This window comes from Hemibagrus wyckioides, linkage group LG19 (genome assembly GCF_019097595.1).
Source record: "Hemibagrus wyckioides isolate EC202008001 linkage group LG19, SWU_Hwy_1.0, whole genome shotgun sequence".
NCBI lineage: Eukaryota > Metazoa > Chordata > Actinopteri > Siluriformes > Bagridae > Hemibagrus > Hemibagrus wyckioides.
In genome coordinates, this window is record NC_080728.1 from 3,127,377 (window position 1) to 3,145,596 (window position 18,220).

Below are 18,220 nucleotides of genomic sequence, written 5' to 3' on the forward strand. Positions count from 1 at the left end.
AAATAAGTGAAACATTCTTAGCACTGATCAGAATCAGTAATATCATGTACAGGATTAGCTATCAAACTAATTCTGAAATTAATTTTTTAATTATTTTTTAAAATAATGTTTTAAATATTTTTGTTATTTTCATTTTGGGTGGAGAGATACACTGAACTAGCAGATCTAGAGACTTTCTGTAGCTCAGGAGGTTTCCTTCTATGCTACTTGAAACAATACCAATTTAGTTTGATGCCATTTACAGTCTTATTTCCTAGTGGATTGTTTTAAGGTGCATGTGTGGTGGTACCAGGGTGCTAGTTTTTTTTTTATATTTCTAATTAATTCTCTTCTAAGTGGAGCAACAATATCTAGAGTGTGGCAAAACTTTAAGTTCTGTGGGGTCATCCAGTAAAACAGAGGCTAGCTTAGGTGCCTTTATAACATTTTTAGAAACAAAATTGCCAAATTAATTGTTCAATTGTTTAACTATTACAATACCGATTTTGACACTCCTGTGGTAAAGGTTCTTGAAAGTTGTTTTCAGATTCAGCCCTCAACAATTGCCTACTTGACATATAATTTTTATTGCCTTAAGTTACCAGATGGTGTCCTTTATATCAGCACCACCAGTAAGCCACAGTGAAAGCACCTAGCAACAGTTTAAACATTTAATCTTAGAAAGAGTAGAAAATGCATCAGAATATACAGTGATAAAGTAAATTCAAGTTTATCTGACCCCACAAGAGAAATGACTTGAAGAGACTAATAATACAAATAAGAATATATCTTGCTGTTTGGGACTATTTACATGCTCATTTACACACAAAAAAATCAATTCATTATTATTATTCATTATTCTTGTGACAGGTGTCATGTTTCCTTGTAATTATTTGTTAACGAATGACAACAAACCCAATCCTGCAACTAAAGTGCAGCAACAAATTCTACTTCTGCCCAATCCTCAAAGATCACTATGTAGTACTTTTTGACACTAAAATAAACATTTTTTTTTTCAAGGAATTGAGATCATTAAATGTTTTGTCAAAAGTAAATTAAAGTTAGCAACATAATTAACATCTGTCCAGACACAGACTGCATAATGTAGTACACGTATGAGTGATAACAGAATTAATGCCTTTATTTAAATAAAGAATGCAGAGCAAAAATGTAATAAGAAATAAACTTACCTTACTTAATTTATCTGCAGATGTACTGTTTATTCCTGATAAAACTCAAAAAAGGTATAGAAGGTGTAGAACACACACTTGAGTAAATGTTTGGGGTTTTCTCTGAGATGTGGAGTAAACAAGTTGGATAAGATGCCCTTTTTCTTCTTTGTTTCTATTAACTAACTAGATTCGGTCTAGAAATCAGCCTGGTGGAGTGAAGTTTTTTCCAAGATTCACACCAGTCTTTAGCCAAATGGTCTTTTCAGGTTGGATTCAGAATAACCCAGCCTAAATCACTTACTAGTTAAATTTAGTAGAAATTAAATTTAGTAGAAGCAATGTGAGTGTTTTGATTTGAAACTTTATATTCTCAAATTTTTGATTATTATATCTGAGTGAGCGCATATTCCTTTTTTCAGTGGGGCTCATGCTTTTTCAGACATACGGTCTGCAGACATACATAAAAAGTCTACACACCGTTATGATATTGCAGGTTTTTAAGATAGAGAGAAAGAAATAACAACAGCATAAATGTCAGACTTGTTACATCTTTAATGTTATCCCCCAACAAACAAAAATCCAGAGAAAAAAACAAAGTATCTAATAATTGGGATCATTTAAAATAATAAAAAATAACTACAACACCCTGATTGCATATGTCTGCACACCCTTTCATAATGGGGGCTTTAACTGTCTTCAGAGTTACATTCAAAATTAGGTCTGTAGGTAAATGGCATACATCAGTTAAAATTATTTTGATTAAAACCAGATAAAAGTCGGCTGTTATTGTAGTATTTGCTTGAATGTCTGGGGTTGCATTTTACTGAGAGCCATGGGCCACAGAGTTGCCAAAGAGACAGAGATTTAAGAGAGATTTAATTGTTGAAAGGTACCAATCAAGAGAGGCATGCAAAAGAATATCAAAGACATTGAATGTACCATGGAACAATGTCTAAACCATCATCAATAAGTAGAGAAAATGTGGCACCAGAGAGACACTGCAAAGTTCTGGATGACCCTCCAAAGTTGATGAGAAGTCGAGGAGAAAATTTATCAAGAGGCCAACAGAAACATTGAAAGATCAACAAGAATTTCTGTGAGATACTGGGCACTACTTGCATGTGAGCACAATCTCCTGTATTCTTGCATGAATATTATGCAATTTGCAAAGAGTTTCTAAAACATCCTATAAAGTTTAATATGCTGAAAACAGTTCCATTAATGTTTCTTGTTACCTGGACTTTCTGGACTTACCCCCACACAACATGACATTCTACCTCAGCTGATTGTCGCACATGCAATAATTGCACTACTTTGCATACTCTGCACTACTCTGCACACACGACAACCACACTCACTGTACATCTTTCTGTACATCTTTGTGTGCGCTCTGCACCGTCACTTTACTCCCTGATATTCCTGTTCAACTGGACATTTATATTTGCCTATATATGTATCTTACATATGCACACTGTACTGTACATACTGTATTTATTTATTGTCATACCATTTAAATTTGTCCATCTACATCTACATATATGTATATATTGTATCTTTCTATATATTATTTATTTATATATTATATTATATATTATATTATATTATATTATATTATATTATATTATATTATATTATATTTTATTTTATTTTATTTTATTTTATTTTATTTTATTTTTAATTTTATATTTTATATTTTATATTTTATATTTTATATTTTATATTATATTTACTGTTTATATTTATATTTATACTATTTTACTGAGTGAAATAAGTATTTGACCCCTTTGCAAAACATGACTTAGTACTTGGTGCCAAACCCTTGTTGGCAATCACAGACGTCAGACATTTCTTGTAGTTGGCCACCAGGTTTGCACACATCTCACATCTCAAGGAATTTGGGCCCACTCCTCTTTGCAGATCCTCTCCAAGTCTTTAAGGTTTTGTGGCTGACCCTTCAGCTCCCTCCACAGATTTTCTATGGGATTAAGGTCTGGAGACTGGCTAGGCCACTACAGGACCTTAATGTGCTTCTTTTTGAACCACTCCTTTGTTGCCTTGGCCATGTGTTTTGGGTCATTGTCAGGCTGGAATATCCATCCACGACCCATTTTCAATGCCCTGGCTGAGGGAAGGAGGTTCTCATCCAAGATTTAATGGTACATGGCTCCTCTGAATCATTCAGATGTTCACTGGCAAACTTCAGATGAGCCTGTACATGTGCTTTCTTTAGCAGGGGGACCTTGCGGGCGCTACCGGATTTCAGTCTTTCACAGCGTAGTGTGTTACCAGTTGTTTTCTTGGTGACTGTGGTCCCAGCTGTCTTGAGATCATTGACAAAATCCTCCAGTGTAATTCTGGGCTGATTCCTCACCGTTCTCATGATCATTGAAACTCCATGAGGTGAGATCTTGCATGGAGCCCCAGACCGAGGAAGATTGACAGTCCTTTTGTGTTTCTTCCATTTGGGAATAATCGCAACTGTTGTCACCTTCTCACCAAGCTGCTTGGCGATGGTCTTGTAGCTCATTCCAGCCTTGTGTAGGTCTACAGTCTTGTCCCTGACATCCATGGACAGCTCTTTGGTCTTGGCCATGATGGAGAGTTTGGAATCTGATTGATTGACTCCTTCTGTGGACAGGTGGGTTTCATACAGTTAACGAGCTGAGATTAAGAGCACTCCCCGAGAGTCCTACTGTAATCTCAGCTCCTTACCTGTATAAAAGACACCTGGGAGCCAGAAATCTTTCTGATTGATAGGGGATCAAATACTTATTTCACTCATTAAAATGCAAATCAATGTAGAACTTTTCTGAAATTTTTCTGGATTTTTTTGTTGTTATTCTGTCTCTCACTGTTCAAATACACCTACCATTAAAATTACAGACTGATCATTTCTTTGTCAGTGGGCAAACGTACAAAATCAGCAGATAAAAATAATATCAAATAATTTTTTCCCTCACTGTGTATATATATATATATATATATATACACACACATATATTTGCATATGCATATCTGATAACTATTGGTTTTTGACAATTATTTTTTCTTAAATTTCTACATTTAATTTTCCCTACTTTTCTCTTTATATTTTTAACTATATCCCTTTATTTTTCATATCCACACACTTTAATTTTTACTCTTTTCTTCTTCAAATGTAGGACAGTCATAAAAAGCATTTCACTACATGTCCTACTGTGTATGATTTCATATGTGATGAATAAAATTTGAATTTGATTTGATTTGATTTGAATTTGTCTCATAACATAAATAATAACGCAATACATTACATGAATAGCGTAAATATTTGCATTCATGTATATTACTGTTGGTCGTTTAACGTTTGTCATAAAACAATTGTCAGATATTTAGCTAAATGAATTACATCTCTCCTCACACATTTTGACTGTAGCTTTGTGCAGCTTCTGTGATCCATATAGTCTGCCTCTTTTGATTTGATTGGTCATTTCAAACATTTAGACATTGAGTAAGAAGCGGATATATTCCAAATAAACTTGTGTAAAATCAACTTTAATAAATCTGTGTTATGTGAAATACAGGTACAAACTTATCTGTAATGCTGGCTTTATCTGGTATTTACTGGATTTATCTGGTATTTAATACATGAGTTAAACATTCAGGATGTTTGATGAATCTAGTTTTATCAGTGTGGAACAAACAACGTGTTTTTAAATTATATTTCATTACATTGCGATGTGGAAGCAGAACTCATGGTGTGTCTAACAGCTGTTGTACGGAGTGAAATCAGAGGCAGGAGAAACTGAATCTGAATCTGTAATGCTTGTACGGAAAAAAGTGTAAATTCAACCTGTCAAGAAATCAGGTTAAAAAAAGAAATGAAGCAGTTTCCAACTCCGGGTGTGAAAAGTTCAGAGAAAATGAGTTACTCAGAAAAAGCAAAGGAGCCAGGCACTAATAATACCCATGTCTAGCCAATCGCAGCACACGTGAGCTCATGGCAACCGGTTTCATATATTACTAAGAAATTATTAGTCATATTTTATGGAGAAGCATGATAGGAGCAACCCAGTGTTTTCAGTTTTAGGTTGCTTGTTCTGCTTTTCTTTGTTACAAATAAAATGACAGTGTTACTTGTTTAAAGATGGGCCATTATTTAACTGCTTAATTTTTAGAAGACTCCTTTTCCATCAACGAATCTGGGCATGTTTTAAGATAAAGTCAAAGAACCCACAGAACAAAAACCCATAACACCAGTTGTTTTCCCCAAAATATTTCTGCTTGGTTTTAATTTAACACACACACACACACACACACACAAACACAAAGGCTAAAAAGAAAGCATTTCTCTCTCAGCCTTGACTACATTTTATGGTGCAGTAGGAAAACAACCTTTAAGTGTTGAGTAAAGGTGAGTGATTTCATTCTTTTAGATTTTACTTTATATAAGATAAATGTGGATATATTGAAAATAAGACTCATGCAAGTCTCATGCAGCTACAGACTCAACAGCTGTAGGAAGAACAGTTACAACCTTACCTGTAAAACAGGACTTCGATTCCTCTTCTCATTTTCTCATAAATTAAACATGAGAATGTTATTTTTACAAGTATATATGAATATAGTTTTATCAGTATGCAACAAATATAATGTGTATATAAAAGATATTTTGTCACATTTTTCTCAGCTGCAGCCTGGAGGCAGAATATTATGTGTACAATTGCATTTTCTATTTTCAGACACACAATTGTGTCATAATTCAAATGAAAATGCGAATTTTCCATTACTGTTTGCATTTTTGTCAACATGAATGTACATTGCCCGCCCAAATTGTCTAAAAAGTTTTGACCCTGCCATATTGAAAGAGCATTAGCAATTATCGTGTTTGTAAATTAAAAAAAAAAAGAAAAAGAAAAAAGGTATACATCTGTTTAGCTGTTTAGTTTTTAATAGAAAATACTTTAGAAAGATTTGGCTAGAGTTATAATAAAAAAAAATTGACCCCACTTTTTCTTTGTCTTTAGAAAATGTTGTCTTAGGTCTTATTAAACTTAAATTCTATTATTCATTTAACATTTAACATGTACATGTAAAATAGTAAAAACAATATTTATTAATTAAAAAACAAAAGTGCATGTATATCTCGACTATTTTTTCATTCAGATTATATTTTAAACTTGTTTTAAAAAATTATTACACTGTGAACATTTTATGTTAATAATGTCGTTACATTATGTGCAGTTTTTGTAGTACAGTTAATGCTGACTGTGATGAACAGATGAAAGTCATTCTTGAGAAGTGTGTCTGCTAAATGCTGCAAATATAAAATGTAAATGCACACACTCTTAACTGATACTACTTATTTTAATGACATTGTTTAAATGACTGTTATTATGTCTTGAATACACTACGAGTGAACGCAGGTTCCTCTGATGCACAAGATATCTTGCTTCTTTCTTTTAGCTTTAAATACACTGTTATTTTTTTAGTTTAACCTCAGTTGACCATACAAGGCAATAGTTGATACAATTTACTAATATAACAGTTATGCCTTTAATATCTGTCTAACAGATTAATGTGCTACGAATGATTTAAATAAGCATAACTAGGCTACTCATGAAAACAAATCTGGTAGAAAAGCTGAAACACTGCTTTCCATTACCAGTTAACAGATGGTTAGTCAACTACTTAATCTAGCCACTGTGTCACTCCTAAACTAACTCCACATACTAAAATGGTTATAGTAAAGGAGGCAGGCTCTTGTAACATTAAATTCACTCTTTTCAAAATGCAATCTGAGTATCGTACTCTAACCTTTATTTCCCTTTTACTTTATATAACACACGTAACATTATAATCCAAAAACAAATTTGTCCCACAGTAAATAAATAACCCTGTATGAAATGTTTATTTGACCAGTAAGTTGATGACCAGTAAGTTGATGAGTCAAATTTAGTGTGTGTGTGTGTGTGTGTGTGTGCACGCCTCTTTAGGACTCTGTGTGTTTGTTCATGCTTTACTAATATTCAAAGATGGAGACTCTGGATCTGGACACACCTGGAAAAACACGGTAAAGTACTATTAAGCCCAATGAATTCTAATCAATGATTATTCATAACTGGATTATTTATGGACTACATATGAAAGGAATAATTTAACCAAATGGTTTTTCTTTTCTATTAATTTCTATTCTGTTTCTATTCTGTTGTGAGTTTATTAAATTAATTTAAAACTGAAATGAGTGTTTATGAATCAATAAAGGACTGTTTATAATCTTTTGAAGTAAACTCCATGGAAAGAGATCACCAGCACCTAGCTGTAGCTCCAGGAAGTCTGTGGATGCTACTTTTTAATTTAAAAGCTGGAGACTCTTAACCTAAATACATGTAACGTCTCCTCACTGTTAATGTCACTGCTGAAGTCACATTTAAAGGGAAATTTTACAAGATAAACAGAATGCCAAACTGAAAACTAAATCACCATCGTTAATGAATCCACTATTAAGTGTCCAAATACTTTTTGAGCTGCGGTATGTATAATTATTGCAGACCACCACTTAGCATCATTTTGCCACTGACAGGATGCTAAACCATAAAAATATTCTAGCATTACACCAATATTCAGTTAGGAAATCTATTAATTAGGAAATTGTCCCCTAACACCCACCTCAATCATTTTTAAAGACTTTGTTTTATCACGTCACTACACATTAATTGGACCACATGTGCCAAACTCAAGGTATGTGAGCCAAAAACAATCCCTTTCCAGATTTATTCCCACTTTGCTGTTATAATATGCTCCCCTGTGCTGGGGAGGCTTTGCACTAGATGTTGGAGCATGGCTGTGGGGATTTCTGATAATTCTCCTACAGGAGCATTAGTAAGATCAGGCACTGATGTTGGGTGAGAAGGTCTGGGGTGCAGTCAGTGTTCTAGTTCATCCCAAAGGTGGATGTTACATCTGCAAAGAACTGAAAAGAATGTATATACATCACTAAATGTCTATAATGTTTTTTCAGTAAACTCCAAGTAAAGAGATCAGAATCACCAGCACCTAGATGTATCTCCATGAAGAGTGATCAGTCTCTGATTATTCCTTTGGATTTTAAAGCTGATGACTCCTCACTTCCACACAGGTAACATCTCCTCACTGTTCATGTCACCAGTAAAGTCACAGTTAACAGGAAATTATTAAATATACAGGAGAGCAAACTAAAGAAAAGTCAAAGGGAAGTAACTAAATATACAGGAGCGCAAACTAAATACTAAAACACTTGATCTTTAATGACACCATACCTTATACAATACATTTATGTCTTATCTTTAGCAAATTAGTAAAAGTAATAATTGCAATGTTTATATTATGCTTTAAAAGTTTTAGGTATAATACAATAATTTCAATTAATACAGAAATATATGTAAATATTCAGCACTGATTTTAAAATCAATGAGAAGGACAAATTAAGGGTATGGTCTTTTTTTAAAGGTATTGTAATAGTTTATTGTTTATAATTATTTTGCTAAAAAAAAAAAACACTACTTAAAAACATGACATAAAAATGTTATCTGTATGTAGGCCTGTGATGTATTCAATCATATCAGCTATACAGGAAAAATCATAGAATAACTAAAATTGCATTAGGACAAGAGTTTTTTTCCTCCAGTTTCCTAATGTTTTTTTTTTTTTGTCATGATGTATTGAGTACTGTGTAAAATTAAGTCCAAAATTTTACACTTTAGTGTTTAAATAAAACTTGTATTTGATCATTTTCATCAGTTTCATTAGTGTTCTACAGAAGGAAGGAGAAAGAATAGAAAAGAACATCATCACAGATACAGGGTAAGATCAAAACCAACATGATGTGACACTGACACAGTGGTATTATAAACCCCTCTGCTGTTATTAACATACATAGATTGAGGCAAACAAATAGTAAGAATCATAAAGTAATAAAAAGTCATCTTAAATACACTACCAGTCAAAAGTTTGGACACACCTTCTAATTCAATGTTTTTTGTTTAGGGATTTATTTTCTACATTCTAGAACAATCCTGGAGATTTCAAAACTATGAAATAACACACATGGACTTAAGTAATCGATATGTAACGACAACAAAAAACAGTCAGTTGTTATTTTAAGACACGAAGGTCAGGTGTTCTGGAATAGTTCTTGCAAGAACAGTATTGTCAAGTGCATTTGCAAAACCCATCAAGCACCATGATGAAACTGGCTCACATGAAGACCATCCCAGTAAAGCAAGACCAAAACTGACCTCTGCTGCAGAGGAGAAGTTCATTTAGAGTTACCAGCCTCAGAAATCACCAATTAACAGCACCTCAGATTAGAGGCATTATGAAGGCTTTACAGAGCATCAGTAGCAGACATATCTCAATATCAACTGTTCAAAGGACATTATTGTGGATTTCGGCCGCCTTCAGCATTGTTTTACAACGTAGAAAGAAATAAACATCAGGAAAGACCACGGGATTAGAAGGTGTGTCCAAACTTTTGACTGGTAGTATTATATATGTACCTATGTCTTACCACATTGTCTTACTTCACCATATCACAGGCACGAACCAGAATCTACTGTTGTAAATGAATTCCAGAAAAAGTTCAAATTAAATCTGATGAAGAAGTTTCAGTGTTTGCATGGAGTGATAAACACTGGAAACCAAACCCTCCTGAGTGAGATCTACACAGAGCTCTACATCACAGAGGGAGACAGTGGAGAAGTCAATAATGAACATGAGGTGAGGCAGATCGAGGCAGCATCCAGGAGAACAACAACAGAGGAAACACCAATCAAATGCAACAACATCTTTAATCCTTTATCTGAACAAGATGAACCCATCAGAACTGTTCTGACAAAGGGAGTCGCTGGCATCGGAAAAACAGTCTCTGTGCAGAAGTTCATTCTGGACTGGGCTGAAGGGAAAGAAAATCAGGAGATCCACCTCATATTTCCACTTCCTTTCAGAGAGCTGAATTTGATGAAGGACCAGAAACTGAGTCTAATGGAGCTCCTTCATTTCTGTTTTAAAGAAACAAAAGAAACTGAAATGTCCAGTTTGGAAAAGGTTCTGTTCATTTTTGACGGATTGGATGAGTGTCGTTTTCCTCTAGATTTCCAGAACACAGTGAGAGTGTGTGATGTAACTGAATCAGCATCAGTGCTGGTGCTGCTGATAAACCTGATTAAAGGGAATCTGCTTCCCTCTGCTCTCATCTGGATCACCTCCCGACCAGCAGCAGCTGATCAAATCCCCTCTGAGTGTGTGCATCGAGTCACAGAGGTACGAGGGTTCAATGACCCACAGAAGGAGGAGTTCTTCAGGAAGAGGATCAGTGATCAGAGCCTGGCCAATAACATCATCACACACCTGAAGTCATTAAGAAGCCTCTACATCATGTGCCACATCCCAGTCTTCTGCTGGATTTCAGCCACTGTTCTAGAGAGAATGTTGGGTGAAGCAGAGAGTGGAGAGATCCCCAAGACTCTGACTCAAATGTACACACACTTCCTCATCATTCAGACAAACATCATAAGAGAAAAATACTCAAAGAAGCTGGATAGTTATGAAGAAATGCTTCTTAAACTGGGACAACTGGCTTTTCAGCAGCTGAAGAAAGGGAACCTGATCTTCTATGAGGAAGACCTGAGAGAGTGTGGCATTGATGTGAGAGAAGCAGCAGTGTACTCAGGTGTGTGTACACAGATCTTCAGAGAGGAGTTTGGGCTTCACCAGAGTAAAGTGTACTGCTTTGTTCATCTGAGCATTCAGGAGCTCCTTGCAGCTCTGTATGTGAACCTGACCTTCATGATGGAAAATAGAAACGTTCTTAAACAGAATCAGGTCTCTGAACAAGAGATAAAAGAAAATACAATCTCAGATCTACACAAGAGTGCTGTAGATCAGGTTTTAGAAAATCAGACTGGACAACTGGATCTTTTTCTACGCTTTCTTCTGGGTTTCTCACTGGAGTCCAATCAGAAAATTTTACATGTTTTAGTAACACAGACAGGATGTAGCTCCACAAGCACAGAGGAAACAGTTCAGTACATAAAGATGAAGATCAGTGAAGATCTTCCTACAGAGAAATCCATCAATCTGTTCCACTGTCTGAATGAACTGGGTGATAATTCTCTAGTGGAGGAAATCCAGCACTACCTGAAATCTGGAAAACAAAGTGAACTCTCTTCTTCACAGTGGTCTGCTCTGGTGTTTGTGTTACTGACCTCAGCACAGGAGCTGGAAGAGTTTGACCTGAGCAAGTATACCAGTACAGAGAAGATAACAGAAGCTGTTTTTCTGAAGATGATGCCTGTGATCGCAGCCTCCAGAAAAGCAATGTAAGTAAAGCTGAATATAACTGTTCTACTGATGCAGTGTTAGAAAGAGAGAAACTGGAAGAGAGAAAATTCGGTGGAAAAATTAATAGGTTTTATATTTTAACATGTGGAAGCTGGTGGAACCGGGTGATGGTGATTTAATTTGAACTTTAAAGTTTATAAGTTATGAATTTGAATCTTTTTCATTTTCAGGGTTGTTGTAAAGGAGCCATCAGTAGCTTGTGGCTACTGGTGTGTGTGTGTGTGTGTGTGTGTGTGTGTGTGTGTGTGCACGTGTGTATGTTGCAAGCCCTGCCTGCTAGCTAACTCCCTCTTGCTGTATACAGTGCTGTATCTCTTACTGTCCATGTTAGCATGTGTTAGCCATGTTAACACTCTAAACACTAAAACGGTCACCACAATATTGAAAAATGATGGATATTTGAGTGTGAAGCCAGAAAATCAAACCAGGGTAATATAAAACCGACTTCAAAGCTGAGTCGCTGAGTCTTCCACTGAAGAAGATTCTGTCTTTATTTAGTAGAAAACAGTAGGTGACTTGTGCTAGGAGAACTAGTTACTGTACTATACACTAACAAATGTCTGTCTTCACCTGTGTAACTTATAGCCAGATAGGGTGATAAAGTCACAAACACAAAGGTAAATCATCATGTAACATTCCTAGCTAACATTGTGGCATCTATAAAAATTAACAGTGGAAACCTTGAAGACTTGATTTGATAGTTCACACTAGTGTTAGTTCATTATGTATTATTTTATTTCCTTCAGTATCAGGTGTGAGTTACTTGGAGTGAGTAGCTGGTCAGCTCTGGCCTCAGTGCTCAGCTCAGAAACCTCCAATCTTAGAGAACTGCATCTGACTGTGAAAACACTGGATCTGACTAGGACTGATATAGAAGAATCGGGAGTGAAGTGTCTCTCTGCTGTACTGCAGAATCCTCACTGTAAACTGGAGACATTGAGGTAAGATCATCTCTTTGAGAATCACAATAATTCACTAAAAGCAGCAGTATACCGGTTTTTCATTTACCCGAAATTTTCTGTAACAGTAAGCATGTAGAACAAATAAATTATCCATCAAGTTTTAATGATTCCTTTCCAGAATCGCTCATGCATTTAAAAAAAAAATAGCAAACTAGAGAAAAGTTCTACAAAACCTGTCATCATTGCTTTTAAAGCCAGCAAAACATTTGTAGCTATACTACATGTAATATGAATGATTCCAAATAACAGCAGTGGTGAAGCTACTGAGGGCCCTGGGTCCAACTATTTGGAATTTGTTATGGCCCACCCACTGTTCTCCTGTTTCCCACTGTTATACTGTAATGTTTCATTATTCACAATTCCAGTCACTGCCACTTTAAGAAGCTACAGTCAGAGTGGAGTTTGGACTAATGTGAAAATTGAAAAACAAAACTGGAGTTGGTTGAGGAGTGCATGGGGGAATATTTTTAACTGTAATAAAAACAAATGATGCCTGTGTCTTTACACATCTTTATTTACAGGAATCAGAGTCTAGTTTCCTTTCTCAGTCAAAATCTGAAAGCTTTCGCTGTAGTTTTTTGTGTTAATTTATTTAATAAATAATTTTTACTATTTTTACAGTTTAAATCCTCACTTGAATTAAATGATTTTAAAATCACCAAACCAAATAATAAAATGTTTTCTTTTGGAACATTTGCCCACCCTGTTTTACCCAGGCCCACCCACTGTTCAATTTCTGGCATCGCAAATGAAATACAGTAATGTTTGGTTCATGTTAATAATACCTTGTGGTTGTTCAAGAGAGGGCAAACAATCCAACCTGACAGACACATCGTCTTCACAACTACTAAACTAAGATAATATCTGTTAATAAGGTCTGTATCATTGTGTCTCTCTACAGGTTGTGTAATTGCGGTGTCTCAGTTGAAGGCTGTGCTGCTCTGACTTCAGCTCTGAGATCAAACCCCTCACACCTCAGAGGACTGAATCTGTCCTATTATATACTAGGAGACTCAGGAGTGAAGAGTCTCTCTGCTGTACTGGAGATTCCTCACTGTAAACTGGAGACACTGTGGTAAGCTCATCTCTCTAAGAGACACATGACCTGCTCCACAGTATGGCACATTCTCTAATAGCAAGACTGATGCATAAGTTTTCTTTTCTCTAAAGAAGAGTCTTTGGGTCATCTATCTTTGAACTTGTAGTTGTCACCCTTTCTTTCTGTTTTTTAACTTTAAGCTATCTTCAAGCTTATAAAGCAAATTTTCAGACTGAATTTCTCAAGCCAACATCAAAATTATGTTTTAACAAACTTGACCTTTCTAGTTTTTAACTATATTGTTAATTAGAATAAACATGTGATATTAAAACGTGATGTCATTCATCTTAAACCAAGATAATCTGTTAAAATCTGTTAAAGAAGAATGAATGATTGTGTCTCTCTACAGGTTGTGGGATTGTGGTGTCTCAGATGAAGGCTGTGCTGCTCTGACTTCAGCTCTGAGATCAAACCCCTCACACCTGAGAGAACTGGATCTGTCTTTTAATAATGTAGGAGACTCAGGAGTGAAGTCTCTCTCTGCTGTACTGGAGAATCCTCACTGTAAACTGGAGACACTGTGGTAAGATCATCTCTCTACGAGTCGGTTAACCTGTTCACATTCTTTAATTGAGGTATATTTAAGAGTCAATCTTAGTTACTTATTTGATTCTGCAAAATACAGTATATTGTTATATAATGCAATAGAAAGGCTATGGAGAAACACATTTATTCCCCCTTTGTAGTGTACTATAAGTATAGTAGAGAACTGGATTCAGTGTCTCCAGAGATTATAGTGTGTTTAGTGTGAGGCTTGTGTGTCTTATACAAGTGTTTCATACTTTTTTATACTTCTGTTTATTGTGTTTTGTATGTTTATTCCTTGCCTGAGAGCCTGAAACATAGCCAGCTATAGTAGCCATTTCATACCACAATGTATTATGTACTATGGCACAGTCAGAACAATCTGGAGATGAACATGCTCTAAACTGTGGAAAGGACAGTGGACTAGAAGACACCCCTCAACACTACTCCCCCTAACAAAATCCAACAGTTCAGTATCATATGCAGAGACCTTCAAGTTCCTGGGAACAACCATTTCCCAAGACCTGAAATAGGAGTCAAACATAACCTTCATCCTCAAAAGGCCCAGCAGAGGATGTACTTTCTGCACCAATTAAGGAAGTTTGGTCTGCCACAGGAGCTACTGGTACAGTTCTACACTGCAGTCATTGAATTTGTCCTGTGCACATCCATCACCATCTGGTAGTTACAGCAGAAAAAATCTTTGGAGCTTCCCTGCCCACTCTCCATGACTTATACTCCACAAGAACCAGGAAACAGGAAGAAAAACCACTCACACCCTGGACACAACCTTTTTCAACTCCTCTCATCCGGCAGGCACAACAGAACACTGTACACCGAAACTGCCAAGCATAGGAACAGTTTCTTGCCTCATAAACATCTGACCTTAATTGCATGCAACTTGCCATTTAAAAGCATCACCATGCTTTTTACAAATTTGTTACACTCCACTTCACATCACTAAATACTGTACTGCAAATACAGTCACTTATCACTTTATGCCCATATGTTACACACTACTGATGCTTGCACTACTCACATTTTATACTGTATATTTTGTATTGTACAAACAGTCATATGTGATGTACACTACTGTTATTTGTAATACTTTGCACTATCACACTTAATTCAATGTATAGTGTTATTTTATGTCTGTACTTCTGAGGGTCACCAACATCTGGTAATGAAGAGTGTGTCATTGTGTCTCTCTGCAGGTTGTGTGATTGTGGAGTCACAGATGAAGGCTGTGCTGCTCTGACTTCAGCTCTGAGATCAAACCCCTCACACCTGAGAGACCTGGATCTGTCTAATAATAAAATAGGAGACTCTGGGAAGAATCTGCTCTCTGCTCTTACCGATGATGAACATTACAGACTACAGACTCTGAGGTGAGTAATGACCTTTTTAGATAAATATAAAAAAAATATACAAAAATATAAAAAAAAGATTTAACATCATTATCATTAGCTTATACTTCTCTCTTTAGTTCCAGTAATTAGCCAGTTATTCCATTTATGTCACAGAGCCACAAATATTTTATTTAAGTAGCCACTTTACTCACTCTGACACTACTTCCAGCACCCTATCACCACACCATGTCTTTTGTCGTTCCTGTAAAATTCACCTCAGCTTGTTTATAAAGTCTGCACTTTAATATAAATGTAGAACATGAGCTGAATAACACTGAAGTGTTTATTATTTTAAAAAAAGCACCAAAGCCTGTGATTAGATGAGAGCAGAGATATGATGGATTCATAGCTTATATTTATATAATATAGTTGTAATACAGATGTTAGAAAGAATGAATAAATGTTAAATGATTAATTATAAATAATAATAATAATAATTATTATTATTGTTATAAATAATAATAATGTTTTATGACAACTGCATAAAGTATCACAGTCCAGTTTGTGGATATTAATTTACACTTTTCTTTTATATTCAGTATGTGGTGAACACGTGCATGTGATGAAGACTCTGGCGTTCCTGCATTTCCATGTTGGGGAATAGAGAACATATAAACATCACTCATTTAGTTATAACGCATTATCCAGACTCCGAGAAGTGAGAAGTATGGGTTTATTGTGCACTGTGAATCAGGACAGCTACGGTTTCAAGACACTGGTGGTACTCTCATCTGAGGAGTTTATCTGAGGAATTTATCTGAGGAAGCCCATAGGAGATTCACCACAAGTCACATTAAACACTTTGTCTTTTGGTTAATTAATGCACCAGTGCTGTTATACTAAATATCTGTATCTCTTGAAACACAAACAGTTTAATCATTTAGATCTAAATGTTATGTAGTAATGTAGTTTTGTCGGTGGGTGTGATTTTATTGTGTTTATGTAATTAATATTTGTTTAGTTTTAATATATTTACACATACATAGTTACAGGTATCAAATATATTTTGAAGAAATCAGATACCATGCTATTATTTCTGTTAAAATTAATATTGTCTAACAGTTCTTCAAATATATGTTTATGTCTAACAATATAATATATTGTCATAGAAGACATTTTTAAAGAGAAAAGCCCTTTTTGTAATTCAAAAATAAACCTCATAACCTCACAGAGTTAAAACATCCATCCATCCATCGTTTATACCCGCTTTATTCCTAATTAGGGTAACAGGGATCTGCTGGGGCCTATTCCAGCTCACACTGGGTGAAAGGCAGGGGTACACCCTGGACTGGTTGCCAGTCCATCACAGGGCCACAAATATAGACAGACAACCACACACACTCACGGACTCACTTCTATGGGCAATTTAGAATTACCAATCAACCTAATGTACATGTTTTTGGACTGTGGGAGGAAACCGGAGTACCCGGAGTAAACCCACGCAGGCACGGGGAGAACATAGACTTCACACAGAAAGGCCCCTGCCTGTTCGAACCCAGGACCAAGGAAACAGTGCTAACCACTAAGCCACCGTGCTGCCCAGAGTTAAAACAACTAAATGCTAATGTATATGAGAAAAAACACCATCTTTCTGTTGTGCATCAATCATTTTACATGCTTGCCCCTTTCATCTGATTTTGAACGTCAGTAGCAGAATCTTTTTCATGGTGTAGACAGGTTTTGACTGATTGAGAGTGTGCCTCAATAAAATGCCTCGCACACCCTAACAGTTTCTCCTTTTACATTTAGTCAATACAATTTCACAAACTATAATAACATCGTCGGAAGTTGTTTAAAGTCGCCCTACTGGTTTGTGATTTTAAAAGGTATGATGTTACTGCTGGCCTAGGAGAGGGCGATGTTTTTTTTTTTTTAATAGAAAGTGTGTGTGTGTGTGTGTGTGTGTGTAATTTTATGCCAAATTAAATTAATTGTTTTTTTTTGGTTTTTTTAACTTTTATAACACAGGCGTTTGGTTCATGCCGTGAGAAATACATATAAATAAATAAATTAAAAAAAAAAAAAACAGTACAAAATACATAAAATGCAAAAGGCGTTTAGCACTATTATGGACACTTTGTTTACACTGCAAACAAATACCGCATTGGCCACTTGTTACACAGAGGTCCTTGAATCTCTAAAGATCTCCAGTAAGTCCATTTTAAAGTCCTTTAACTTTAGAACAAGAGTAATTGCAAACTTAAGTGCAACATGGCAGAGCCTCGTGAGGTGTCTGATCGTGAACAGTCTGAAAGGCCACTCATTAACGCATCACTTCCAAGCGTAATGATGCATTTTTGGGTCTAATATTTTACATTAAAATTCCAAATCTCATTTTAATTCCAACTTTAACTAACACAATACAGGAACCTGTGTCATGAAACCAAACAAATGCAATATTTATACAACTGAACTTACACCAATTTTGACACTCATGTGCTATAGGTTCTTGAAGATTCAGCCCTCAACAATTGCCTACTTGCCAAATAATTTTTATTGCCTTAAGTTACCAGATGGTGTCCTTTATATCAGCACCACCAGTAAGCCACAGTGAAAGCACCTAGCAACAGTTTAAACATTTAATCTTAGAAAGATAAGAAAATGCATCAGAATATACAGTGATAACTAAAGTTAAAAAAAAACAAACACATTTCTACCAGTTTTTTAGAAGTCTGCAATTTAAATGAGTAAATATTAATAAAATGTCTTAATAAAATC

At 35.5% G+C, this 18,220-nt stretch overlaps 1 protein-coding gene across 1 annotated transcript; it reads left to right on the forward strand.

The window, feature by feature from the left end:
• The first annotated feature begins 5,427 nt into the window (after nucleotides 1–5,427).
• LOC131370009 (NLR family CARD domain-containing protein 3-like) lies at nucleotides 5,428–17,194 on the forward strand. The gene is made up of 10 exons (XM_058417013.1): nucleotides 5,428–5,541; nucleotides 7,124–7,200; nucleotides 8,149–8,265; nucleotides 8,907–8,969; nucleotides 9,704–11,485; nucleotides 12,254–12,448; nucleotides 13,371–13,544; nucleotides 13,918–14,091; nucleotides 15,308–15,481; nucleotides 16,042–17,194. Exons 2-10 carry the CDS (start codon nucleotides 7,163–7,165, stop codon nucleotides 16,049–16,051), a joined length of 2,727 nt encoding a protein of 908 aa, XP_058272996.1. The 5' UTR covers nucleotides 5,428–5,541; nucleotides 7,124–7,162; the 3' UTR covers nucleotides 16,052–17,194.
• The last annotated feature ends 1,026 nt before the right edge of the window (nucleotides 17,195–18,220 follow it).

Excerpts from the sequence above, each read along its gene's own strand:
- LOC131370009 (XM_058417013.1), top strand. The coding sequence starts at position 7,163 with ATGGAGACTCTGGATCTGGACACACCTGGAAAAACACG. Across the intron at positions 8,970-9,703 it reads AACATCATCACAGATACAGG|GCACGAACCAGAATCTACTG; the intron begins GTAAGATCAAAA and ends ACCATATCACAG. Across the intron at positions 14,092-15,307 it reads TGTAAACTGGAGACACTGTG|GTTGTGTGATTGTGGAGTCA; the intron begins GTAAGATCATCT and ends GTCTCTCTGCAG.